Source organism: Staurois parvus, unplaced genomic scaffold (genome assembly GCF_062004578.1).
Source record: "Staurois parvus isolate SC_StPar_1 unplaced genomic scaffold, SC_StPar_1.0 ptg000272l, whole genome shotgun sequence".
Classification (NCBI taxonomy): domain Eukaryota; kingdom Metazoa; phylum Chordata; class Amphibia; order Anura; family Ranidae; genus Staurois; species Staurois parvus.
This window is the reverse complement of record NW_028318068.1, coordinates 5,509,654-5,537,290: the sequence shown is the minus strand read 5'-3', so window position 1 is coordinate 5,537,290 and position 27,637 is coordinate 5,509,654. Positions and strand designations below refer to the sequence as shown.

General features: G+C 47.1%; 1 protein-coding gene across 2 annotated transcripts in view; it reads right to left on the bottom strand.

Annotated features, from left to right (window-relative positions):
- DCC (DCC netrin 1 receptor) overlaps positions 1 to 27,637 on the bottom strand; it is a 1,041,949-nt gene that overhangs the window by 29,330 nt on the left and 984,982 nt on the right. The window contains exon 27 of one of the 2 annotated variants that reach the window (XM_089681618.1): positions 22,776 to 22,988. In XM_089681618.1, coding sequence (XP_089537744.1) covers positions 22,776 to 22,988 — 213 coding nt within the window. The remainder of the gene's footprint in view (positions 1 to 22,775; positions 22,989 to 27,637) is intronic. The other variant, XM_089681619.1, reaches the window with a different exon arrangement.

Sequence of the window (27,637 nt, the reverse complement as noted above, 5' to 3'; positions counted from 1 at the left end):
CTGTAAAGACTGAGATGGAAGACGAAGAGTTGCCATAGCTGGAATGGTCTGTATATGCTCCAATGCCCTTATGGACATAGGCTTTGCACAGTGCACCTGAAGATCCTCCATTGTGTCAGCAATCTATTCTGACAGTGAGGACTGCAGAGTTTACAGGGCTGGGTATAGTTATATGGGAAACAAGTAGACTACCACCTTCCAAGCTTTAAATTGAAATTGTGCTTTACTCATTGAAGCAAAGCAACAGGTTCCCTTTAATTCCACCCCACATATCACTGCTTCTCTTTTGTCCAAATGTACAGCACATTTATTTAGGCATTTACTTGCTCCCTGGTGTACATTACTCCTTACATTCTGCAGCAAGAACACTTAAAGGCATTTTATTTACAATCCTACTCTTACGGGAGAGTTACACTCTGACTCACTCTGTCAGGTATCCATGCATTTTACCTCTGCAATACAGCCACAGTTTTTATCCAAACATGATATATACATAAGCCTCGACTCCCCCGAGAAGGCAGCAGTACAGAACACATGCATTTCATTTCGTTTTCATGTTCTTTAAGAGGAACGAAGATACACAGGTCAGTGAGTTTCCAGTAGAATCAGCCCCAGGCATTGATGTGTAATGTTAAATTTGAGCATGTTCAAGACATGGTAAGTCCATAGCTTTGTGCAATAGGCATGACATAATTATAACTACTGTCTATTGCTAAAAGAAGAAGCCGTATGGCATTCATTCTGAGTGATGTTATGTTTTACCAATTGATATACCACTAGAATGAATGTAAAGGTTCTCAGTTATCCAGGTCATCAGATATCTAGTAAATCTGGTGGTAATTAGTCACATTCAACTGGACATGTTCTGTAATATTGAAGTTGCTGTGCAAGCTTGTCCAAGCCATTTCCTTCAGTTCTGAAGATGTAGTGTCAAGAAGCTACAAAACATCTTCAATATTACAGATGATGTCCAATTAGATCTGACTAACTACCATTAGACCATTAACACTGGTATGTTTTACAAGTTATTAAAGCAAAACTGAACAGTTTGCATCAGTCTCTTCCCAAAAAGGAATTGAGAATCGAATGTCTCTATTAGAGATGAGCGAAGAAATGAAAAATTCGATTCGACTGATTCGGCGAATTCGTGGACAATATTCGATTCGAGTCGAATAAATTCGCTGTGAATTTAACTTAAAAAAGGGTGTTTCTAGGCTTCAGAGAGACTTAATATTAGTGCAGAACACTGTACCTTTAATTTAAATGCCCTTGGAGTCTGCTGGGGAAGAGAAATAATACTGTCAGTCAGTATGACATGCAGATGAGTGCCGTCGATCTTAGAATCACCGCACACTTCACTCATTTGGGCAGTCACGGGGCCAAAACCAGAGTGTGGAGCCACAGTGTGGCGGTGGAGGCAGCAGCAATGGGAGGCCATACAGCACCCTATGACAAAAATGGAAACCACCAGCAGTGTGAGGAGACCTGAAAGTGGCACATGGCAGAGTGTGGCGATAGAGACAGCAGCAATGGGAGGCCGTACAGGGACCCATGACACACTCTGGACCTGGCAGCAGCATGAGGAGGCGGTACAGGGGCCCATGACAGATTACGGGCCTGGCAGCAGCATGAGGAGTCGGTACAGGGGCCCATGGCAGATTACGGGCCTGGCAGCAGCAATGGGAGGCCGTACAGGGACCCATGACACACTCTGGACCTGGCAGCAGCATGGGGAGGCGGTACAGGGGCCCATGACAGATTACGGGCCTGGCAGCAGCATGAGGAGTCGGTACGGGGGCCCATGACACACTCTGGACCTGGCAGCAGCATGAGGAGGCGGTACAGGGGCGCATGACAGATTACGAGCCTGGCAGCAGCAACTTGGACAGGAGGACGTTCAGCTTCTGCACCGTCGGGTGCGTGCTCGCAAACTGTTGTCTCTTGGAAACGGATTCCAAGAAAGACTGCTGACGGAATCCGTGAAGAGGAGTAGCAGGAGAAGGAGCATCTGAACGAGCGGAATATGCCAACAAGCGACAACAGTGGCCCATGACAGATTACGGGCCTGGCAGCAGCATGAGGAGTCGGTACGGGGGCCCATGGCAGATTACGGGCCTGGCAGCAGCTATGGGAGGCCCGTAATCTGCCAGCACCCTATGACAAAAAATGGAACCCACCAGCAGTGTGAGGAGACCTGAAAGTGGCACATGGCAGAGTGTGGCGATGGAGACAGCAGCAATGGGAGGCCGTACAGGGACCCATGAGAGACTCTGGACCTGGCAGCAGCATGAGGAGGCGGTATAGGGGCCCATGGCAGATTAGGGGCCTGGCAGCAGCTATGGGAGGCCCGTAATCTGCCAGCACCCTATGACAAAAAATGGAACACACCAGCAGTGTGAGGAGACCTGAAAGTGGCACATGGCAGAGTGTGGCGATGGAGGCAGCAGCAATGGGAGGCCGTACAGGGACCCATGAGAGACTCTGGACTTGGCAGCAGCATGAGGAGGCGGTATAGGGGCCCATGGCAGATTAGGGGCCTGGCAGCAGCTATGGGAGGCCCGTAATCTGCCAGCACCCTATGACAAAAAATGGAACACACCAGCAGTGTGAGGAGACCTGAAAGTGGCACATGTTTGGGGCATGATTCATGGCGGATTTAGTCAGTTGTGTCAGGAACTGGTGGTTTGAAATCCAGACTAATCCACGCCTGATTCATTTTCACAAACGTGAGTCTCTCCACACTTTGGGTGGACAGTCGTGTCCTCCGCGGAGTTGCAATACCTCCTGCCGCACTAAACACGCGCTCCGATGCCACGCTACTGGCCGGGCATGACAGCCTTTCAAGGGCAAATTCAGCTAGTTGGGGCCAAAGGTCAAGTTTCGTTGCCCAGTAGTCAAGGGGATTGTCTACCTCGGTTGGCAGGGTGCTGTCCAAGTAGGCCTAAGCCTGTTGTTTGAGGTCCTGCTCCAGGTCCACCTGATGCTGCTGCTGCTGCTGCGGCTGGTTAGTAGTTTCCTCACTGCGCTGGTGAAGAAAGCTACTCATCATCGACTGCAGACTGAGGCAGCCGCTGCTGGTGGAGCTGCCACTGCTCCTACCACCCCACCCCTCCCCTGCTGCCATGGCAGCGGAACACGAGCGCACAGGGCCCACAGTGTCTGAGGATGGACGTTGGCGCAGACAGGCAGAGACCAGCTGACTACATAGGTGTTTTTTATAGTACGTTATTTTGGCCTCCCTCTCAGCAGGTGTGAAAAAGGCCACCATTTTTGAACGGTAGCGAGGGTCCAACAAGGTGGACAGCCAAAAGTCATCCCTCTGTCTGATGGTTATTATTCGGCTGTCGCTACGCAAGCAACCGAGCATGCTATGGGCCATTTGTGCCAAGGAATGCGAGGGACTCCCTGCCTCCATCTCCACAGCATACTGCCACGGTGCGTCTAGGTCCTCTGTCTCCTCTTCCTCCTCCTCTACCAGATGCTCCTGCTCCTCCACTCCTGTCCGCTGAGTGGAAAAACCACCCATTTCACTCAATAATTCCTGAGCACCAATGTCCTCCTCTACCTCCTCCTCTTCTTCCAGTCCTGCCCCCACAGGGGCCATGTGGCGTTGAGATCTGTGCGCCACGTCTACCGCACCCTGACCAGCCATTGTTAACAGCATTTGTTCCAGGACGTGCAACAGAGGAATGACGTCGTTCATCCCATAGTCCTGCCGACTCACGAATAGCGTGGCCTCCTCAAAGGGCCTGAGCAAGCGCAGGTGTCACGCATGAGCTGCCAATGGCTGACATCTAAGTTACACAGGGAGTACCTTTATCTGCTTTTAACATCAGGAAATCTGTGATGGCCTTTTGCTGTTCGTAAAGGCGGTCTAACATATGTAGGGTTGAATTCCACCTTGTTGCAACGTCACAGCATGAGGAGTCGGTATAGGGGCCCATGGCAGATTAGGGGCCTGGCAGCAGTTATGGGAGGCCCATAATCTGCCAGCACCCTATGACAAAAAATGGAACACACCAGCAGTGTGAGGAGACCTGAAAGTGGCACATGGCAGAGTGTGGCGATGGAGACAGCAGCAATGGGAGGCCGTACAGGGACCCATGAGAGACTCTGGACCTGGCAGCAGCATGAGGAGGCGGTATATAGGGGCCTACGGCAGATTAGGGGCCTGGCAGCAGCTATAGGAGGCCCGTAATCTGCCAGCACCCTATGTCAAAAAATTCAACACACCAGCAGTGTGTGAGGAGACCTGAAAGTGGCACATGGCAGAGTGTGGCGATGGAGACAGCAGCAATGGGAGGCCGTACAGGGACCCATGACAGACTCTGGACTTGGCAGCAGCATGAGGAGGCGGTATATAGGGGCTTATGGCAGATTAGGGGCCTGGCAGCAGCTATAGGAGGCCCGTAATCTGCCAGCACCCTATGTCAAAAAATTCAACACACCAGCAGTGTGAGGAGACCTGAAAGTGGCACATGGCAGAGTGTGGCGATGGAGACAGCAGCAATGGGAGGCCGTACAGGGACCCATGACAGACTCTGAACTTGGCAGCAGCATGAGGAGGCGGTATATAGGGGCCCATGGCAGATTAGGGGCCTGGCAGCAGCTATAGGAGGCCCGTAATCTGCCAGCACCCTATGTCAAAAAATTCAACACACCAGCAGTGTGAGGAGACCTGAAAGTGGCACATGGCAGAGTGTGGCGATGGAGACAGCAGCAATGGGAGGCCGTACAGGGACCCATGACAGACTCTGGACTTGGCAGCAGCATGAGGAGGCGGTATATAGGGGCCCATGGCAGATTAGGGGCCTGGCAGCAGCTATGGGAGGCCCGTAATCTGCCAGCACCCTATGTCAAAAAATTCTACACACCAGCAGTGTGTGAGGAGACCTGAAAGTGGCACATGGCAGAGTGTGGCGATGGAGACAGCAGCAATGGGAGGCCGTACAGGGACCCATGACAGACTCTGGACTTGGCAGCAGCATGAGGAGGCGGTATATAGGGGCCCATGGCAGATTAGGGGCCTGGCAGCAGCTATGGGAGGCCCGTAATCTGCCAGCACCCTATGTCAAAAAATTCAACACACCAGCAGTGTGTGAGGAGACCTGAAAGTGGCACATGGCAGAGTGTGGCGATGGAGAAAGCAGCAATGGGAGGCCGTACAGGGACCCATGAGAGACTCTGGACCTGGCAGCAGCATGAGGAGGCGGTATATAGGGGCCTATGGCAGATTAGGGGCCTGGCAGCAGCTATGTGAGGCCCGTAATCTGCCTGCACCCTATGTCAAAAAATTAAACACACCAGCAGTGTGAAGAGACCTGAAAGTGGCACATGGCAGAGTGTGGCGATGGAGACAGCAGCAATGGGAGGCCGTACAGGGACCATGACAGACTCTGGACTTGGCAGCAGCATGAGGAGGCGGTATATAGGGGCCCATGGCAGATTAGGGGCCTGGCAGCAGCTATGTGAGGCCCGTAATCTGCCTGCACCCTATGTCAAAAAATTTAACACACCAGCAGTGTGAAGAGACCTGAAAGTGGCACATGGCAGCAGAGTGTGGCGATGGAGACAGCAGCAATGGGAGGCCGTACAGGGACCATGACAGACTCTGGACTTGGCAGCAGCATGAGGAGGCGGTATATAGGGGCCCATGGCAGATTAGGGGCCTGGCAGCAGCTATGTGAGGCCCGTAATCTGCCTGCACCCTATGTCAAAAAATTAAACACACCAGCAGTGTGAAGAGACCTGAAAGTGGCACATGGCATGAGAGACTCTGGACCTGGCAGCAGCAGGAGGAGGCGGTATAGGGGCCCATGGCTGATTAGGGGCCTGGCAGCAGCTATGTGAGGCCCGTTATCTTGCAGCACCCTATGTCAAAAAATTTAACACACCAGCAGTGTGAAGAGACCTGAAAGTGGCACATGGCAGCAGAGTGTGGCGATGGAGACAGCAGCAATGGGAGGCCGTACAGGGACCCATGAGAGACTCTGGACCTGGCAGCAGCAGGAGGAGGTGGTATATAGGGGCCCATGGCAGATTAGGGGCCTGGCAGCAGCTATGTGAGGCCCGTAATCTGCCTGCACCCTATGTCAAAAAATTTAACACACCAGCAGTGTGAAGAGACCTGAAAGTGGCACATGGCAGCAGAGTGTGGCGATGGAGACAGCAGCAATGGGAGGCCGTACAGGGACCATGACAGACTCTGGACTTGGCAGCAGCATGAGGAGGCGGTATATAGGGGCCTATGGCAGATTAGGGGCCTGGCAGCAGCTATGTGAGGCCCGTAATCTGCCTGCACCCTATGTCAAAAAATTTAACACACCAGCAGTGTGAAGAGACCTGAAAGTGGCACATGGCAGCAGAGTGTGGCGATGGAGACAGCAGCAATGGGAGGCCGTACAGGGACCATGACAGACTCTGGACTTGGCAGCAGCATGAGGAGGCGGTATATAGGGGCCCATGGCAGATTAGGGGCCTGGCAGCAGCTATGTGAGGCCCGTAATCTGCCTGCACCCTATGTCAAAAAATTTAACACACCAGCAGTGTGAAGAGACCTGAAAGTGGCACATGGCAGCAGAGTGTGGCGATGGAGACAGCAGCAATGGGAGGCCGTACAGGGACCATGACAGACTCTGGACTTGGCAGCAGCATGAGGAGGCGGTATATAGGGGCCCATGGCAGATTAGGGGCCTGGCAGCAGCTATGTGAGGCCCGTAATCTGCCTGCACCCTATGTCAAAAAATTAAACACACCAGCAGTGTGAAGAGACCTGAAAGTGGCACATGGCATGAGAGACTCTGGACCTGGCAGCAGCAGGAGGAGGCGGTATAGGGGCCCATGGCTGATTAGGGGCCTGGCAGCAGCTATGTGAGGCCCGTTATCTTGCAGCACCCTATGTCAAAAAATTTAACACACCAGCAGTGTGAAGAGACCTGAAAGTGGCACATGGCAGCAGAGTGTGGCGATGGAGACAGCAGCAATGGGAGGCCGTACAGGGACCCATGAGAGACTCTGGACCTGGCAGCAGCAGGAGGAGGTGGTATATAGGGGCCCATGGCAGATTAGGGGCCTGGCAGCAGCTATGTGAGGCCCGTAATCTGCCTGCACCCTATGTCAAAAAATTTAACACACCAGCAGTGTGAAGAGACCTGAAAGTGGCACATGGCAGCAGAGTGTGGCGATGGAGACAGCAGCAATGGGAGGCCGTACAGGGACCATGACAGACTCTGGACTTGGCAGCAGCATGAGGAGGCGGTATATAGGGGCCTATGGCAGATTAGGGGCCTGGCAGCAGCTATGTGAGGCCCGTAATCTGCCTGCACCCTATGTCAAAAAATTTAACACACCAGCAGTGTGAAGAGACCTGAAAGTGGCACATGGCAGCAGAGTGTGGCGATGGAGACAGCAGCAATGGGAGGCCGTACAGGGACCATGACAGACTCTGGACTTGGCAGCAGCATGAGGAGGCGGTATATAGGGGCCCATGGCAGATTAGGGGCCTGGCAGCAGCTATGTGAGGCCCGTAATCTGCCTGCACCCTATGTCAAAAAATTTAACACACCAGCAGTGTGAAGAGACCTGAAAGTGGCACATGGCAGCAGAGTGTGGCGATGGAGACAGCAGCAATGGGAGGCCGTACAGGGACCATGACAGACTCTGGACTTGGCAGCAGCATGAGGAGGCGGTATATAGGGGCCTATGGCAGATTAGGGGCCTGGCAGCAGCTATGTGAGGCCCGTAATCTGCCTGCACCCTATGTCAAAAAATTTAACACACCAGCAGTGTGAAGAGACCTGAAAGTGGCACATGGCATGAGAGACTCTGGACCTGGCAGCAGCAGGAGGAGGCGGTATAGGGGCCCATGGCTGATTAGGGGCCTGGCAGCAGCTATGTGAGGCCCGTTATCTTGCAGCACCCTATGTCAAAAAATTTAACACACCAGCAGTGTGAAGAGACCTGAAAGTGGCACATGGCAGCAGAGTGTGGCGATGGAGACAGCAGCAATGGGAGGCCGTACAGGGACCCATGAGAGACTCTGGACCTGGCAGCAGCAGGAGGAGGTGGTATATAGGGGCCCATGGCAGATTAGGGGCCTGGCAGCAGCTATGTGAGGCCCGTAATCTGCCTGCACCCTATGTCAAAAAATTTAACACACCAGCAGTGTGAAGAGACCTGAAAGTGGCACATGGCAGCAGAGTGTGGCGATGGAGACAGCAGCAATGGGAGGCCGTACAGGGACCCATGAGAGACTCTGGACCTGGCAGCAGCAGGAGGAGGTGGTATATAGGGGCCTATGGCAGATTAGGGGCCTGGCAGCAGCTATAGGAGGCCCGTAATCTGCCAGCACCCTATGTCAAAAAATTCAACACACCAGCAGTGTGAGGAGACCTGAAAGTGGCACATGTTTGAGGCATGATTCATGGCGGATTTAGTCAGTTGTGTCAGGAACTGGTGGTTTGAAATCCAGACTAATCCACGCCTGATTCATTTTCACAAACGTGAGTCTCTCCACACTTTGGGTGGACAGTCGTGTCCTCCGCGGAGTTACAATACCTCCTGCCGCACTAAACACGCGCTCCGATGCCACGCTACTGGCCGGGCATGACAGCCTTTCAAGGGCAAATTCAGCTAGTTGGGGCCAAAGGTCAAGTTTCGTTGCCCAGTAGTCAAGGGGATTGTCTACCTCGGTTGGCAGGGTGCTGTCCAAGTAGGCCCAAGCCTGTTGTTTGAGCTCCTGCTCCAGGTCCACCTGATGCTGCTGCTGCTGCTGCGGCTGGTTAGTAGTTTCCTCACTGCGCTGGTGAAGAAAGCTACTCATCATCGACTGCAGACTGAGGCAGCCGCTGCTGGTGGAGCTGCCACTGCTCCTACCACCCCACCCCTCCCCTGCTGCCATGCCAGCGGAACGCGAGCGCACAGGGCCCACAGTGTCTGAGGATGGACGATGGCGCACAAAGGCAGAGACCAACTGACTACATAGGTGGTTTTTATAGTACGTAATTTTGGCCTCCCTCTCAGCAGGTGTGAAAAAGGCCACCATTTTGGACCGGTAGCGAGGGTCCAACAAGGTGGACAGCCAAAAGTCATCCCTCTGTCTGATGGTTATTATTCGGCTGTCGCTACGCAAGCAACCGAGCATGCTATGGGCCATTTGTGCCAAGGAATGCGAGGGACTCCCTGCCTCCATCTCCACAGCATACTGCCACGGTGCGTCTGGGTCCTCTGTCTCCTCCTCCTCCTCCTCTACCAGATGCTCCTGCTCCTCCACTCCTGTCCGCTGAGTGGAAAAACCACCCATTTCACTCAATAATTCCTGAGCACAAATGTCCTCCTCTACCTCCTCCTCTTCTTCCTGTCCTGCCCCCACAGGGGTCATGTGGCGTTGAGATCTGTGCGCCACGTCTACCGCACCCTGACCAGCCATTGTTAACAGCATTTGTTCCAGGACGTGCAACAGAGGAATGACGTCGTTCATCCCATAGTCCTGCCGACTCACGAATAGCGTGGCCTCCTCAAAGGGCCTGAGCAAGCGGCAGGTGTCACGCATGAGCTGCCAATGGCTGACATCTAAGTTACACAGGGGAGTACCTTTATCCGCTTGTAACATCAGGAAATCGGTGATGGCCTTTCGCTGCTCGTAAAGGCGGTCTAACATGTGTAGGGTTGAATTCCACCTTGTTGCAACGTCGCAGATCAGGCGATGCTGTGGAATTCCGTTCTGCCGCTGCAGCTCAATGAGGGTGTTCTTTGCGGTGTAGGAATGGCTGAAATGCATGCACAGTTTACGTGACATTTTAAGGATGTCTTGCAGTGGGATGGTGGATTTTAGGAACCGCTTGACAACCAGATTGAACACGTGAGCCATGCATGGCGCATGGCACAACCTTCCTTGACGCAGAGCAGACACCATGTTCTTTCCGTTGTCAGTCAACATGGTTCCGATTTTTAGTTTGCGCGGAGACAGCCATCTGTCGATTTCTCTGTTCATTACACTCAGCAGTTCCTCCCCTGTGTGACTACGTTCGCCAAGGCATACCAGGTGCAGCACAGCGTGACACCGTTGCGCCCTGCACATGTGATATGCCGGTCGGGTAATGGGACTTGGCACGGGGGTGGCGGCTGAGGACACGGCGGAAAAAGAGGTGGTAGAGGCGGACATGCTTGCTGGACCAAGGACGTGCAAACGTGGAGGCAAAAGCGTCGTGACCTGTCCAAGTTGCTGGTGCGGCTGTGCCGGCACCACGTTCACCCAGTGGGCCGTAAATGACATGTACTGTCCCTGACCGTAGTTACAGCTCCACACGTCGGCGCTGCCGTGCACTTTGGCAGAGACCGACATGCTCAAAGACTGGCCCACCATCTCTTCTACATGTGAATGCAGGGCTGGCACTGCCTTTTGGGCAAAGAAATGACGGCTTGGCACTCTCCACCGCGGCGCGGCACAAGCCATCATTTCTCGGAAAGGTGCTGAGTCCACCAGTTGGAAAGGGAGGGACTGCAGCACCAGCAACTTGGACAGGAGGACGTTCAGCTTTTGCACCGTCGGGTGCGTGCTCGCAAACTGTTGTCTCTTGGATACGGATTCCAAGAAAGACTGTTGACGGAATCCGAGAAGAGGAGTAGCAGGAGAAGGAGCATCTGAACGAGCGGAAGATGCCAATGAGCGACAACTCCCCTCAGCAGAGGTGTTGGAGCCTTGACTGGCTGATAGAGGGCGATTGACGACGTCGGGTGACGGAGCAAGTAACGGAGCGGGTGATGGAGCGGGGGCTGGGGCAGGCAGAACCGCCGTATGTTTATCACGGTTTTCCCAGGCCACCGAATGGTGACGCTGCATATGCTGACGCAACGCTGTAGTCCCAACATGGGCCCCCTGGCCACGCTTGCATTTCTGGCCACATAGTCGACATACGGCTACATTTACTTCCTCGGGCGGCTTGAGGAAAAATTGCCACACCACCGAGTAGGAAACTTTGCCCCCGCTACTCTTCACTGGCTGACTGCTACTTCCTCCGTGCGCACCGGCACCACTACTGGCCGTGGTGGTAGGCTGCAGTGGAGCTGGTGCTCTACTCCGTGGACGTTTGGCTCCACTGACACTGATGCGACCCTGCTGCTGTCTCCTGGGCAACCCACCGACTGTTTTGCTCGCTGCCAAGCTGCCACCCTCTTCTCCTGATGATGCGGAAGAAATTGCCTGATGACGACGAGGCTGCCAAGTGCGATCAACCTCCTCATCATCAAGTAGGGTCTCCGCCTCACTACTAGCCCCCTCGGCTGCGTCTGGGTCAGGAGACAGACCTGTCTCTAGACCGGCTACCGAGCCACTCTCCTCGCCAGTACTTGTTCGCTTGGCTGCTGAAAAGGCCGATGTCTCCCCCCGTTCCTGACCGCCCTCTGTTAGCTCTTCCTCACTGTACAGTGGGGCTGAGCCCACAGCATGCGATACTTCGCTTGGTGAGGGAACAGCAAAGGACAGGGGCAGGTAGAGGACACGTGATTTCAGTGGGCTTGGTCCCGGGCCATGCCAACTAACGGTTGTGTCTGACGTACCCACCGACCGTTGGCTGTAGGTGTCAGAGGTGACCTGGGAAGAGGAAGACGACCGAGCCAACCAATCAATGACGGCAGGGTTGTCGGTGGAGACACGACCGCTGGATGACACCGGGAGCACTGGCCTCTGGCTGCGAATACTGCTGCCTCGACCCCTTCCTCTGCTGCCACGTCTGCTCGCTCCTAAAACATTGCCTCCTCTGCCACTCCTCTGCATGTTGTCTGACATACTATTTAATTCAACGATTAGGTGTCCCTGAGTAACAATTCTCTGGCACTCAGTAACAATTCTGTCTGTCCCTGAGTATGAATTCTGTGGCCCTGAGTAACAATTCTGTGTCTGTGCGAGTAACAATTCTGTGTCTGTGCGAGTAACAATTCTGTGTCTGTGCAAGTAACAATTTTGTGTCTGTGCGAGTAACAATTCTCTGGCACTCAGTAACAATTCTGTCTGTCCCTGAGTAACAATTCTCTGGCACTCAGTAACAATTCTGTCTGTCCCTGAGTAACAATTCTCTGGCACTCAGTAACAATTCTGTCTGTCCCTGAGTAACAATTCTCTGGCACTCAGTAACAATTCTGTCTGTCCCTGAGTATGAATTCTGTGGCCCTGAGTAACAATTCTGTGTCTGCGCGAGTAACAATTCTGTGTCTGTGCAAGTAACAATTTTGTGTCTGTGCAAGTAACAATTTTGTGTCTGTGCGAGTAACAATTCTCTGGCACTCAGTAACAATTCTGTCTGTCCCTGAGTAACAATTCTCTGGCACTCAGTAACAATTCTGTCTGTCCCTGAGTAACAATTCTCTGGCACTCAGTAACAATTCTGTCTGTCCCTGAGTAACAATTCTCTGGCACTCAGTAACAATTGTGTGTCTGTGCAAGTAACAATTCTGTGTCTGTGCAAGTAACAATTTTGTGTCTGTGAGAGTAACAATTCTCTGGCACTCAGTAACAATTCTGTCTGTCCCTGAGTAACAATTCTCTGGCACTCAGTAACAATTCTGTCTGTCCCTGAGTATGAATTCTGTGGCCCTGAGTAACAATTCTGTCTCTGTGCGAGTAACAATTCTGTGTCTGTGCAAGTAACAATTTTGTGTCTGTGAGAGTAACAATTCTCTGGCACTCAGTAACAATTCTGTCTGTCCCTGAGTAACAATTCTCTGGCACTCAGTAACAATTCTGTCTTCCCTGAGTAACAATTCTCTGGCACTCAGTAACAATTCTGTCTGTCCCTGAGTATGAATTCTGTGGCCCTGAGTAACAATTCTGTCTCTGTGCGAGTAACAATTCTGTGTCTGTGCAAGTAACAATTTTGTGTCTGTGAGAGTAACAATTCTCTGGCACTCAGTAACAATTCTGTCTGTCCCTGAGTAACAATTCTCTGGCACTCAGTAACAATTCTGTCTGTCCCTGAGTATGAATTCTGTGGCCCTGAGTAACAATTGTGTGTCTGTGCAAGTAACAATTCTGTGTCTGTGCAAGTAACAATTTTGTGTCTGTGAGAGTAACAATTCTCTGGCACTCAGTAACAATTCTGTCTGTCCCTGAGTAACAATTCTCTGGCACTCAGTAACAATTCTGTCTGTCCCTGAGTAACAATTCTGTCTGTCCCTGAGTATGAATTCTGTGGCCCTGAGTAAGAATTCTCTGGCACTCAGTAACAATTCTGTCTGTCCCTGAGTATGAATTCTGTGGCCCTGAGTAACAATTGTGTGTCTGTGCAAGTAACAATTCTGTGTCTGTGCAAGTAACAATTTTGTGTCTGTGAGAGTAACAATTCTCTGGCACTCAGTAACAATTCTGTCTGTCCCTGAGTAACAATTCTCTGGCACTCAGTAACAATTCTGTCTGTCCCTGAGTATGAATTCTGTGGCCCTGAGTAACAATTCTGTCTCTGTGCGAGTAACAATTCTGTGTCTGTGCAAGTAACAATTTTGTGTCTGTGAGAGTAACAATTCTCTGGCACTCAGTAACAATTCTGTCTGTCCCTGAGTAAGAATTCTCTGGCACTCAGTAACAATTCTGTCTGTCCCTGAGTAACAATTCTCTGGCACTCAGTAACAATTCTGTCTGTCCCTGAGTAACAATTCTGTCTGTCCCTGAGTATGAATTCTGTGGCCCTGAGTAAGAATTCTCTGGCACTCAGTAACAATTCTGTCTGTCCCTGAGTATGAATTCTGTGGCCCTGAGTAACAATTGTGTGTCTGTGCAAGTAACAATTCTGTGTCTGTGCAAGTAACAATTTTGTGTCTGTGAGAGTAACAATTCTCTGGCACTCAGTAACAATTCTGTCTGTCCCTGAGTAACAATTCTCTGGCACTCAGTAACAATTCTGTCTGTCCCTGAGTAACAATTCTCTGGCACTCAGTAACAATTCTGTCTGTCCCTGAGTAACAATTCTCTGGCACTCAGTAACAATTCTGTCTGTCCCTGAGTAACAATTCTGTCTGTCCCTGAGAATGAATTCTGTGGCCCTGAGTAAGAATTCTCTGGCACTCAGTAACAATTCTGTCTGTCCCTGAGTAACAATTCTCTGGCACTCAGTAACAATTCTGTCTGTCCCTGAGTATGAATTCTGTGGCCCTGAGTAACAATTGTGTGTCTGTGCAAGTAACAATTCTGTGTCTGTGCAAGTAACAATTTTGTGTCTGTGAGAGTAACAATTCTCTGGCACTCAGTAACAATTCTGTCTGTCCCTGAGTAACAATTCTCTGGCACTCAGTAACAATTCTGTCTGTCCCTGAGTAACAATTCTGTCTGTCCCTGAGTATGAATTCTGTGGCCCTGAGTAAGAATTCTCTGGCACTCAGTAACAATTCTGTCTGTCCCTGAGTATGAATTCTGTGGCCCTGAGTAACAATTGTGTGTCTGTGCAAGTAACAATTCTGTGTCTGTGCAAGTAACAATTTTGTGTCTGTGAGAGTAACAATTCTCTGGCACTCAGTAACAATTCTGTCTGTCCCTGAGTAACAATTCTCTGGCACTCAGTAACAATTCTGTCTGTCCCTGAGTATGAATTCTGTGGCCCTGAGTAACAATTCTGTCTCTGTGCGAGTAACAATTCTGTGTCTGTGCAAGTAACAATTTTGTGTCTGTGAGAGTAACAATTCTCTGGCACTCAGTAACAATTCTGTCTGTCCCTGAGTAAGAATTCTCTGGCACTCAGTAACAATTCTGTCTGTCCCTGAGTAACAATTCTCTGGCACTCAGTAACAATTCTGTCTGTCCCTGAGTAACAATTCTGTCTGTCCCTGAGTATGAATTCTGTGGCCCTGAGTAAGAATTCTCTGGCACTCAGTAACAATTCTGTCTGTCCCTGAGTATGAATTCAGTGGCCCTGAGTAACAATTGTGTGTCTGTGCAAGTAACAATTCTGTGTCTGTGCAAGTAACAATTTTGTGTCTGTGAGAGTAACAATTCTCTGGCACTCAGTAACAATTCTGTCTGTCCCTGAGTAACAATTCTCTGGCACTCAGTAACAATTCTGTCTGTCCCTGAGTAACAATTCTCTGGCACTCAGTAACAATTCTGTCTGTCCCTGAGTAACAATTCTCTGGCACTCAGTAACAATTCTGTCTGTCCCTGAGTAACAATTCTGTCTGTCCCTGAGAATGAATTCTGTGGCCCTGAGTAAGAATTCTCTGGCACTCAGTAACAATTCTGTCTGTCCCTGAGTAACAATTCTCTGGCACTCAGTAACAATTCTGTCTGTCCCTGAGTAAAAATTCTGTGGCCCTAATAACGTTTCTGTGGCCCTAAGTAACAATTCTCTGGCACTGAGTAACAATTCTGTCTGTCCCTGAGTATGAATTCTGTGGCCCTAACTAGCGTTTCTTTGTCCCTAAATAACGATTCTGTGGCCCTCATTAACAAGTCTGTGTCCCTGAGTAATGGTTCTCTGTCCCTAAGTAACTTCTCTCTGTCCCCAATTCTCGTTTCTGTGGCCCTAACTCTGTCCCTGTCCCTAGTACAGAGCGGTCTGCCTCTGTTCAATGACTGCAGGCAAATGAAGATTTCCAAAATGGCCGCTATATATACCTCGACCATTACACAGTGCTGGCTGGCTGGCTGCTGATTGGCTGATGCGATCACATGTCGTTGAGGAATGCATTATGGGGCAGCGCGCCTTGTCTGCGCGCCTTCCCCGACATCCCCGCTCCGTCGCCGCACATGTCAGCCGCCATTTTCGGAAAAATTTCGATTCGCGCGTCCGAATTAGGCTGTTTTTCGGATTCGGCACGAATCGAAATTTTTCCGATATTCGACTCGAATTCCACTTCGGATACTTCGATTCGCTCATCTCTAGTCTCTATCATGGTCATACAATTCTACATTCTAAGCCCAGTTTTGGTGTGAGCCAATATAGACAATGCTGTCTTTAACCAATAAGAGGATTACAGGATTCAGGTCAAATTTGTGGATGATGACCTTGCCTGTGCAATGTGTGTCTGTATGGCTTCTTGAAGCTTCCACCAGCGGCACATGAGACACGCTGAATACAATTAAGGGACAGTTATCACCTCATAACAGGAAGTACCTGAAGAAGAACCTTCACAGCAGCTTCAACAGATGTTACTTTAAAGATACATTTCAGGTATATATTATAACTATGCATATACCAAAACTGGATGATGCTCCTGGAAACTGGAAATCACTAACATTAACACCACTACTCCTGTGATCTACATTTGTGTTCTCTGATTGGATGGGATGAAGAGATTGATATCACCGCCCTGCCTCTCCACCTTTCCCAATCAAAAAATGCTTTGCATTAATTGAGACTTGAGGTGATTGGAGCCGTATTAGTGCATTTGCGACAGAAACAATTGAGTACTGTCCATGATACTTTTTTTATTTGCACTAACATACAATTTTGAGGATATGGAAGACCTCAATATTTTAGTTCATTAATTGAGAGAAAGCAAAGCCTTCTCTAAATGATGCCTGTGCTGGGCAGCCAATCTCCTGTGGTCAGAAAGCACAAGGGCAGTCACTCAGCACAGGACCTTGAAGAAAATGGAGATCATTGGAGTAGCAGAGTCTTCTTCAGTGAAATCCAGTTCCAGGAGCATAAGCTCAAAACAATCTTGTGTCCCAGTTATTAGGCAGGACAGGCTAGTGTTAACAAAAGGGAGTTGTCACCCTAAGACAGATAGGGGTTTATTTACTAAAGTTGGAGAGTCCAAAATCAGACTCCCTTCTGCATAGAAACCAATCAGCTTCCAGGTTTCATTGCCAAAGCTTCATTGAACAAGCTGAGGTTAGAAGCTGATTGGTTTCTATGCAGAAAGGAGTCTGATTTTGTACTCTCCAGCTTTAGTAAATAAACCCCATAGTATGCTACTGGTAGGATCCTATCCAATACCATGACCACATTGTGTTCTTTGGTGCGGTTCCAACCTTGGAACCTTGCTTTTTCTGTGGCTGCCTGTTTAAAAGGAATACCACATCTGCACAGGCCATCCAAGGCAGTGTTACCAGAATGTCTAGCTGACGACGTGGGATTTTCAGACCCGCATACACATACTCGGCCCAATTTTGATGGGATCCAATTAACCTACTAGCATATCTTTGGATTTTGGAAGGAAACCCACGAAAACACAGAAATCATGCAAACTCTAGGTTAAAATGAAGAAAAAAATCTCGATAAAATATCAAATTAATGCAGCCATCACATCTAAGGACTGGTGGACTATAATTGGTAGCTTACTCCAAAGATGTGCTGGAAGGTTAATTAGCTCCTGTCTAAATTGGCCCTAGTATGTATATGTGAGTTAGGGACCTTAGATTGTATACTCCTTGAGGGCTGATGTGAATGTACAATACATATGTAAGACGCTGCATGAATTGATAGTGTTATTTAAGTATCTGTGATAAATAATTCAATAGAAATTAATTGGCTCTTGGATTTAAATACACTTTAAAATGGGCACACACACCTAATTAATTGACAAGTAATCTGTACATATAGGGAATGAGAAAGGAACATTTGTAGGATAGTTGCACTTTAAATAAAGCATACCTGATCAATAATAATAGGAGTCCTATCAAAAACGGATTGCTGCTATATTATGATTTTCTCAAGCTTTCCCAGGGACATTCAAGAACGTCACTTGAGCAGAAATAATTCTACAGAAAGCATTAACGGAAGAGCAATGAAAACGCAATGAAAAGTGATATGCAATCTGAGAAAAAGATCAAATTCTTCCATAGGCTTATAAACTTCTCTTAAACCTGTTTTTTTCCTGAAATGCAGATGATTATTTTAGTAGCTTAAGGGGATTTTTCACTTATAAAAGGGGAAAGTAAAGAATTTATGTTGGATCCATAATGCAGCGAGCTTAACACTCCATCAAACAGTTTTCAATTTACTTGAAAGCGGACTAAACCAAATCACTTATATAGCCGTGTTTATGATTATTATTGAGGAAAGGCAGAACAGAGCGTTAAAGAGCGAGGAGGAGGAAGGATCGGCATCTTATCTCCGGATTAAGCATAAAGGACGACACTGAGTTTTTACATATAAGAAAAACCAGTCTTTGAAATTGTTCATAAAATATTTATGACACCAAAGGGAACAAAACAATTTCTGGGGCGTATCAGACAATGTCAAAAAGAAAAGGTAAAACTAACTGAAATAGTTTCGGCAAAATTGGCAAAAATTTACAGCAGAACTTCAAGCAAATTAACAAAAAAATAAACCCTGGTTGTTTACCTATTTACAGTATGCACTCATTGATCAACCATTGAATACATTCTAAAATGCTGCTTAAGACTCATTCACACTTAATTATTCCGTTGCGGTGCATTAAAGAAGACACGCTAACCTGAGTTGAATTAAAACAGCCCATTTGTTATGAAAGGGCTGCCAATGCACGAGAGATGAAAAAAATGTGCATGGTCCATTTTTAATGATGAAGCACACCACAATGCACTGTATGTGGTACATTGGGCTCTACTGTACAATGCATTGGGGTGCCATTCACAATGAATGGCATTGCAAAGCAGCAGTGCACCACATGAGGAGCAGGTATGTTGCCATGCATTGTGGCAACGTGTGTTAACACATGAATCGTCTTAGGTGTGAATGGACCGCAACTTATTTCCCACAGCCGCTCCATAGCAGAATCAGGTAAAGCTAGGTACACAAAAGCTTTCTTTAGCCTTGGTTCACACTGAATGCGGCTTTGAAATTGCGCTACCTCAGCTGTATTTCAAAGCTGCCAATCAGTGCGACTTCATGAGCGGCTTGCTGACATCTGTGTGACTTCATGTGCGGCTTGCTGACATCTGTGCGACTTCATGTGCGGCTTGCTGACATCTGTGCGACTTCATGTGTGGCTTGCTGACATCTGTGCGACTTCATGTGTGGCTTGCTGACATCTGTGCGACTTGCTGACATCTGTGCGACTTCATGGGCGGTTTGCTGACATCTGTGCAGCTTGCTGACATCTGTGCGACTTCATGTGTGGCTTGCTGACATCTGTGCGACTTCATGTGCGGCTTGCTGACATCAGTGCGACGTCATGGGCGGCTTGCTCACATCAGTGCGACGTCATGGGCGGCTTGCTGACATCTGTGCGACTTCATGTGCGGCTTGCTGACATCTGTGCGACTTCATGGGCAGCTTGCTGACATCTGTGCGACTTCATGGGCGGCTTGCTGACATCTGTGCGACTTCATGGGCGGCTTGCTGACATCTGTGCGACTTCATGGGCGGCTTGCTGACATCTGTGCGACTTCATGGGCGGCTTGCTGACATCTGTGCGACTTCATGGGCGGCTTGCTGACATCTGTGCGACTTCATGGGCGGCTTGCTGACATCTGTGCGACTTCATGGGCGGCTTGCTGACATCTCTGCGACTTCATGGGCGGCTTGCTGACATCTCTGCGACTTCATGCACAGATGTCAATGCAAGGCGCACATGAAATTGCAAAAAAATAGTGCAGGAACCTTTTTCAAAGTTGGTGCAAATCGGAGTCGCACAGATTTGAACAGTTCCATAGCTGGCAATAGGGTGTGACTTGTCATACAACTTTGATCTGTCAAGTTGCATGACAAGTCACACCGGTGTGAACTGGGGATTAAAGTGATATCAATGGTTTCTTTGGGTTTTTTACCCGCTCTGTGTAATGGGTTTGCACAAAGCAGCCCTGATCCTCTTTTTCTCGGGTCCCCCACCGGCGCTCCTGGCTCTTCCCCTTTGACCAGTGACCCCAATAGCAAGTTGTTTGGTATGGGGGCACTGGTGTGTGCTCGTTTCCGTGCCCCACTCTATGCGTCCATAAGACACATAAAGCTGCAGCTCGGTCCCACCCTTCTTTCTCCTCATTGACTCACTGGCTATGATTGACAGCAGTGGGAACCTCAGGACAGCCGAGGGTCCTGTGCACCACGCTGGATCGAGAAGGGGGTCAGGTGAGTGTTAAGGGGGTTGTGAGGGGAGCAGCACACAGAAGATTTTTCACCTTCATGCATATAATGAATGAAGGTAAAAAAAAACATTCTGCCTTTACAACCACTTTAGGTTTAGTTGTACATGTGAGTTTGAAGAGCTTTCAGAGTGATTTCCCATCACCACCCTACTGAGCAAGGGTAATCTAGCTAATAGGTGGACATAGACAACAATAAAAATATGATAATGGATTTAACCCTTTCCCACTCTTTCCTCTTTCCATAAATATATACTATCTTGATATACAATATATACAGTTGCAAGAAAAAGTATGTGAACCCCTTGGGATTACGTGGAGTTTTGCATGAATTGGGCATAAAATGTGCTCTGAACGTCATCTAAGTCACAACAATAGAAGAACACAGTCTGCCCAACATAATACTACACAAACATTAGATGTTGCCATGGTTTAATTGCACATAACATGTAAAAATTCACAGTGCAGGGAGGAAAAAGTATGTGAACCTTTGGACTTAATAACTGGTTGACCCTCCTTTGGCACCAATAACCTCAACCAAACGTTTCCTGTAGTTGCAGATCAGACCTGCACAACGATCTGGAGTAATTTTGGACCACTCCTCTTCACAAAACTGTTTTAGTGTAGCAATATTCTTGGGATGTCTGGTGTGAATCGCTCTCTTAAGGTCATGCCACAGCATTTCAATCGGGTTGAGGTCAGGACTCTGACTGGGCCACTCCAGAAGGCGTATTCTGTGCTGTTGCAGCCATTGTTTTGTTGAATTACTTGTATGCTTTGGGTCATTGTCCTGTTGCATCACCCATCCTCTGCGGAGCTTCAGTTGGCGGACAGATGGTCATACGTTTTCCTGCAAAATGTCTTGATAAACTCTGGAATTAATTTTCCCATCAATGACAACAATCCGTCCAGGCCCTGAGGCAGCAAAGCAGCCCCAAACCATGATGCTCCCTCCGCCATGTTTTACAGTGGGGATGAGGTTTTGATGTTGGTGTGCTGTGCCTTTTTTTCTCCACACATAGTGTTGTGTGTTCTTCCCAAACAACTCAATCTTGGTTTCATCTGTCCACAGTATATTTTGCCAGTAGTGCTGTGGAAAATCCAGGTGCTCTTTTGCAAACTTCAAACGTGCTGCAATATTCTTTTTGGACAGCAATGGCTTCCTCCGTGGTGTCCTCCCATGTACTCCATTCTTGTTTAATGTTTTCCTTATTGTAGATGTGTCAACAAAAATGTTAGCATGTGCCAGAGATTTCTGTAGGTCTTTAGCTGACACTCTGGGATTCTTCTTTACCTCATGCAGCATTCTGCGCTGTGCTCTTGCAGTCATTTTTACAGGACGACCCCTCCTAGGAAGAGTAGTAACAGTGCTAAACTTTCTCCATTTGTAGACAGTCTGTCTTACCGTGGACACATGAACATCAAGGCTTTTGGAGATACTTTTGTAACCCTTTCCAGCTTCATGCAAGTCAACAATTCTTGATCGCAGGTCTTCTGAGAGCTCTTTTCTGCGAGGCATGGTTCACATCAGACAGTGCTTCTTGAAACCAGTAAACCCAAAACAGGTGTGTGTTTTTTAAGGGCAGGACAGCTGTCAGCAACACATCCAATATCATCACACTGATTGGAGTCAAGGTTGGCTCACTCCTGGCTCCAATTAGCTCTGGGAGAAGTCATTAAGCTAGGGCCTCACATACTTTTTCCTCCCTGCACTGTGAATGTTTACATGTTATGTGCAATTAAACCATGGCAACATCTAATGTTTGTGCAGTATTATGTTGGGCAGACTGTGTTCTTCTATTGTTGTGACTTAGATGACGTTCAGAGCACATTTTATGCCCAATTCATGCAAAACTCCACGTAATCCCAAGGGGTTCACATACTTTTTCTTGCAACTGTATATATATATATATATATATATATACACACAGTATATTTAGATGTTTGGTGTTTTGGTTGGGATCCACCTGGTTACTTGCATAGATAACTATTTTTGTTGGTGCTCTTACAATATACTGTGTATATATATATATATATATATATATACACACACACACACTGTATATATATATATAAATGTTATTATTTTTTCCATGGAAACAGCAGGAAAGGGTTACCGCCAATGTCATGTTTTTTGTCCGTGTCCTCACTCTTTCCACTGATATATATCAACTTTGCATTTATCTATCTATTTTGCCAGGAGTCTCTCTTTACACATGCACTTCAATTTTATTATCTGATTGATGTGCAATCTGATCAAAATTGGCAATCGAATAGCCATAACTTCCCTTCCAGTTGATTTAGGTTGAATTTGATCAAATTGAGTCGATTGGACAGTGGAGTGGAAAATTGTCAATTGGCAGCACTGAGATTAGTTGATGAATACAATTGCATTTCAATTGATCAGATTATGAGATCACATGGTGGAAACAGCAATGCAATCAAAAAATTATGATTGTATCATAACTAGCAATTGATATCCATTTCCCTGTGGCTGTCAAATTGATCAAATAGGTTGTTGACAATAGGCTGGTTATTCTTATTGAAATAGATGGATCAGAAAATAAATCAATTATTTATCATCAATATGTGTATGGCCACTATAAAAGGTACCCTCAGGCCAGTGACAAATTACTCACAAGAACTATTTCATCTATCAAAAAAAATTACAAAAAGTTTATAAAATCCATGTGTGGCCCATAAGGAGCATGGTAAACCATGTTCAAAGACTGGAAGCCTGCAGGTCCAAAAAAAGTACTTTATAGGGCAGTTGGTGCAATGTTACCTGTCTGAGATAGCAGCGGTGTATAAGGGACTTTAGGTTCCATGGCAGTCATTGGTGGAGGTAACAAGGGATTGGCAAAGCTACGCAGCGGGTGCGTCGGCCGGACACAGGCAGTAGGAATTGTCCGGCTTGGAGCATCCTCATTGGTCGGATGTTCTGGCTGTGCGTGGGATATCACTGATGACTGCTGGGATTGTGCAACTTCATTCACTGCTGGAAAAAAAACACATAGGGATATGTAACCAAACCAGGATTTATTACCAGTCACAAATTATCTGCACAACCTTCCTCCATACAACACTATAAATAAATAAACAGTCATTTTATCTTTACACTGCTGGAGGGTTAGAGCAGCAGACAATTTCTTATATTACCCGATCTGCAGTTGTCAGGATCTACAAAAGTAATCCAAGAAGGAAAATCAGCAAACCGATGGCAGGGTCAAGGGTGGACAAGGTTCATTGATGTATGTGGGGAGCGAAAGTTGGCCTGTATAGTCCAATGTAATAGAAGAACTAATGTAGCTCAAATTGCTGAAAAGTTCATGCTGGTTTCAATAAATAGGTGTCTGAACACACAAAACACACAGTGCATTGCAGTTTGTTGCCATGTCCACAGCCTACAATGGGCATGTGGAAATCAGATTTGGACCTCAGAGCAATAGAAGAAGGTGGACTGGTCTGACAAATTCAAGGATGGTTTGAGGAACACAATGAGTTTGAGGTGTTGCCTCCAAATTTTCCAGATCTCAATCCAATTTAACATTCATAGGTAAATTTGATCCAGGGAATATCCGAGTGCCTCTTGGGGGATCAGGAAGGACTTTTTTTCCCTGCAGGAGCAAATTGGATCATGCTTTGCTGGGTTTTTTTTGCCTTCCTCTGGATCAACTGGGGTATAGGATTATAACTTTTTTTTTTTTTTTTTAATGGTTGAACTGGATGGACTTTTGTCTTTTTTCAGCCAGAATAACTATGTAACTATCTGTAGGATGTAACCCACAATAAATGCTTAGTGGCCACCCCTCAGGCTAACAAGGTCCAATGAATAGAATGCGCTGACTAGCGAGGGTGCAGACTGGAAAAAGGTTCATCCAGACCTAAAGCACGCTGTAGAAAAGAGAGAGATTGCCCGGCACCACACACCTCATCGGGCCTGAGTGGTTAGCAGGCAAAAGCATCCTCAGCTTGATTCATCCAAGCCATGACCCCAACATGTTTCGTCCCTTTCCCGGTGGCTTAATCATGCAGTTGTCCTCCACTCAGGACAGGCGAGGTGTGCAGCGGCTGGGCTCCCTCTTCCTATTTCTACATCTGTAGGAAAAACCATTGGGATCAAACCTCACAATTTAAAAGACTTAAAGGATCTGCTACTGACGGCTTGGTGCCAGATACCACAGCATACCTTCAGAGGTCTAGTGGAGTTGGGTTATGGTGGAAGGTCTTAATGTTATGGCTGATCGGTGTATAATCTATTGAAAGCAATTTGTTATATTTGTTTAAGTGCAAAAATAAAACTGTTGATTCTTCCAAAAATCCAGTACATTCTTGTTGTCCCAAGGAGTGTTATCTGCCCTGCCCAGTTTATTGCTGAGAACTACAGACCCCCCACCACCCCATGTTATGGAGATAAGAGGTGGAGGCGTTCTGTAGTCCTAGCCTGTTGATCATGTCAGAAATGCAGAGCTGTCCTGTACCTTGTGCTCACTTCATGTGTTATTTCAAGCAGAGTAATTAGCCCTCCCAGTTGTTATTTTGGAACTACAGGATGATTAGCAGTTATATTTGGGAGATGGGCAAGCAGGTGGGTCTGAGTAGTGTAGCAGAATAAAACGTCTGTCAGATCACCAAGTATTTTTCTGTGTTTTCTGGGTTTGTAAAGGGATGAGCAACGTACTGCAAATGTATGTACAGTGTGTGTGTATATATATATATATATATATATATATATATATATATATATATATATATATGAAGGACCTTTGGTCTGTGTGTGGAAGGAGTGGTCTCTCTGCAGAGGTCCATGACACCTCCTGCTAAGTCAGATTGCTGACTCTAGAAAGGGTGTGTTGGACCTCTCTAGAGGAACCACTGCAAGGGTTCATCTCTACAACGTGCTGGCAGGAGACAGGCTTTTCTACTCAGGTTGTGTCTGCTTTAAAAAGAATACAAAGTGTAGGACATTGAACGCCTCTTGTCTTGATGTACCTGACATCATTTAATTGATGTAAACTAAAAATTCACTTGGGTTTTTGTGAACCCCCTTATTTGCAAACTTTCTGAGTTTTCCAACCTGTGAGCATTTACTGAATTATCTCTAAAACTATTTTATATACACCTGTATTTATGTTCAGCATCTTTTTACAATAAAAATACCGAACAGTGAAGGTTATAACCAAAAATAGAACATTCTATTCCTGCCCCAAGTTCGTTAACTTAAATTACCCCTTAATGATTCCTTAATAATTATTGAAGCCCATAAAAGTAATTGCCGCAAAATGATAGACAAAGCACTTTTTAAATGTGAAAGGTGGAAATGTTGCTCGGAATACTCGTAACAAGGCAGCAAATGCAGAACAATGAAAAAGGCGCTAGGCTTTTTCTGTGGCCCCTGAGATAATTCATTATCCCCGATATCATCCTCCATTTTTACCGATAAAGATTTTCGTAGCCCCCCAGTGACAATCGGTTGCATTTTACACAAGCCATTTCTATGCATTGTGCTTGAATAATAAAACCGGGGAGTGTTAAACAAGCTTCTTTTGGCACGAGTCGCACTTGAGTAGTGAAGGCTCTTTGTAAAATTTTATGAGTAATTATAAAGTCCTGTGTAATCTGAAGCTACGGCAGGTACAATGGGGCTGTTACGCACAGTTGGTCGCAGCTGATACCGGTATGGATTAGTCACTTGGGCTTATTAAGGGCGAAGAATTTGATGGAAGCTGTAATTATACATAATGAACAATGAAAGAAATGGTGTTGCGTTCCCTAAATGGTATCTAAATACACTAAATACAACCCATAAATATATACATTAAACCATTAATCTTATGCATATAGACATAAATAATAACGTGATACTTAGATCAATAAACATACGTGTGTAGACAAAAAACATCACATGATGACATAAATAAGTGAAAACTAAACATGCGTCCCCAAAAACAGGGAAAAAAACGTGACTTGAGTCACGAGTGAAGTGATAGATGAATGGCATAAATTATGCATCAATAGAAAGTGCCTGTGAAAATAACTCACAACAAATGTGAATGCACTAAAGTGATATGGTCAGGATAAAACCTAATAACAAAAAATCTATTAAACCACATGACCTCCTAACACATCACTGTGTTAAATCAAAGTGATGAATGACAACCAATTGTTGTCTAACTGGTGCTATGCAATCCCTAATTGGGATAAATAAGTGGGAACACAAACACATGGAAAACAGTGTTACAACACCATAACAGATAGTGAAAAAAACTTTTCAAAGAAAACAGCCTAGTGCTGAAAACTGTGCCACTAAATCATTTGTATATAATGGCGAAAAAGTCCCCTTGTGTACTCTTCAAAAATCAGGATCCTCCAGCGGCTGGATTGCCCCCTCACCTTATTGCAGCGGCCCAAAGGGCCCTTTGGGTTGCTGCAATAAGGTGAAGGGGCAATCCAGCCGTTGGAGGATCCGGATTTTTTTCACTCATATCACCTTCATCATTATTTTTATTATTATTATTATACAGGATTTATATAGCGCCAAAAGTTTGCTCAGCGCTTTACATTATAATGGGAGACAGTACAGTAACAATACAATGCGATACACGAGGGTTTCGAGGGCCCTGCTCCTTGGAGCTTACAATCTAGGAGGGAGGGGATAGTGGTCCGGGAGGAAAAGCTGTGGGGGATGGAGTGGTGGGAAGAGCAGAGGAGAACAGCAATTAGGTGAGGGCGGGGTAGGCTTTTCTGAAGAGGTGGGTTTTCAGGGTGTGCCTAAAGGTGAGGAGGGTAGGCGACAGTCTGATGGGTTGGGGTAGTGAGTTCCAGAGGATGGGGGAAGCCCTGGAGAAGTCCTGGAGATGGGCATGGGAGGAGGAGACCAGGGAACTGGAGAGTAGGAGGTCTTGTGAGGAGTGGAGTGTGCGTTTTGGGTGGTAGATGGATATCAGGTCAGTGATGTAGTTTGGGGCAGTGTTATGAACAGCTTTGTACGTCAATGTTAATATTTTGAATTTTATGCGTTGGGCAATCGGAAGCCAGTGGAGGGATTGTCAGAGGGGGATGGCGGATACGGAGCGGTTAGTAAGGTGGATGAGTCTGGCCGCAGAATTCAGGATAGATTGAAGCGGGGATAGACTGTGTTGGGGTAGGTCGGCGAGGAGGGAGTTGCAGTAGTCAAGTCGATGATCACCAATATATGTGATTCACTCGTTTGAAGAGTACACAAGGGGACTTTTTCGCCATTATATACGAATGATTTAGTGGCACAATTTTCAGCAATATGCTGTTTTCTTTGAAAAGTTTTTTTCACTATCTGTTATGGTGTTGTAACACTGTTTTCTCTGTGTTTGTGTTCACACTTATTTATCCCAATTAGGGATTGCATCCCACCAGTTAGACAACAATTGGTTGTCATTCATCACTTTGATTTAACACATTAATGTGTTAGGAGGTCATGTGGTTTAATAGTTTTTTTGTTATTAGGTTTTATCCTGACCATATCACTTTAGTGCATTCACATTTGTTGTGAGTTATTTTCACAGGCACTTTCTATTGAGGCATAATTTATGCCATTCATCTATCACTTCACTCGTGACTCAAGTCACATTTTTTCCCTGTTTTTGGGAACGCATGTTTAGTTTTCACTTA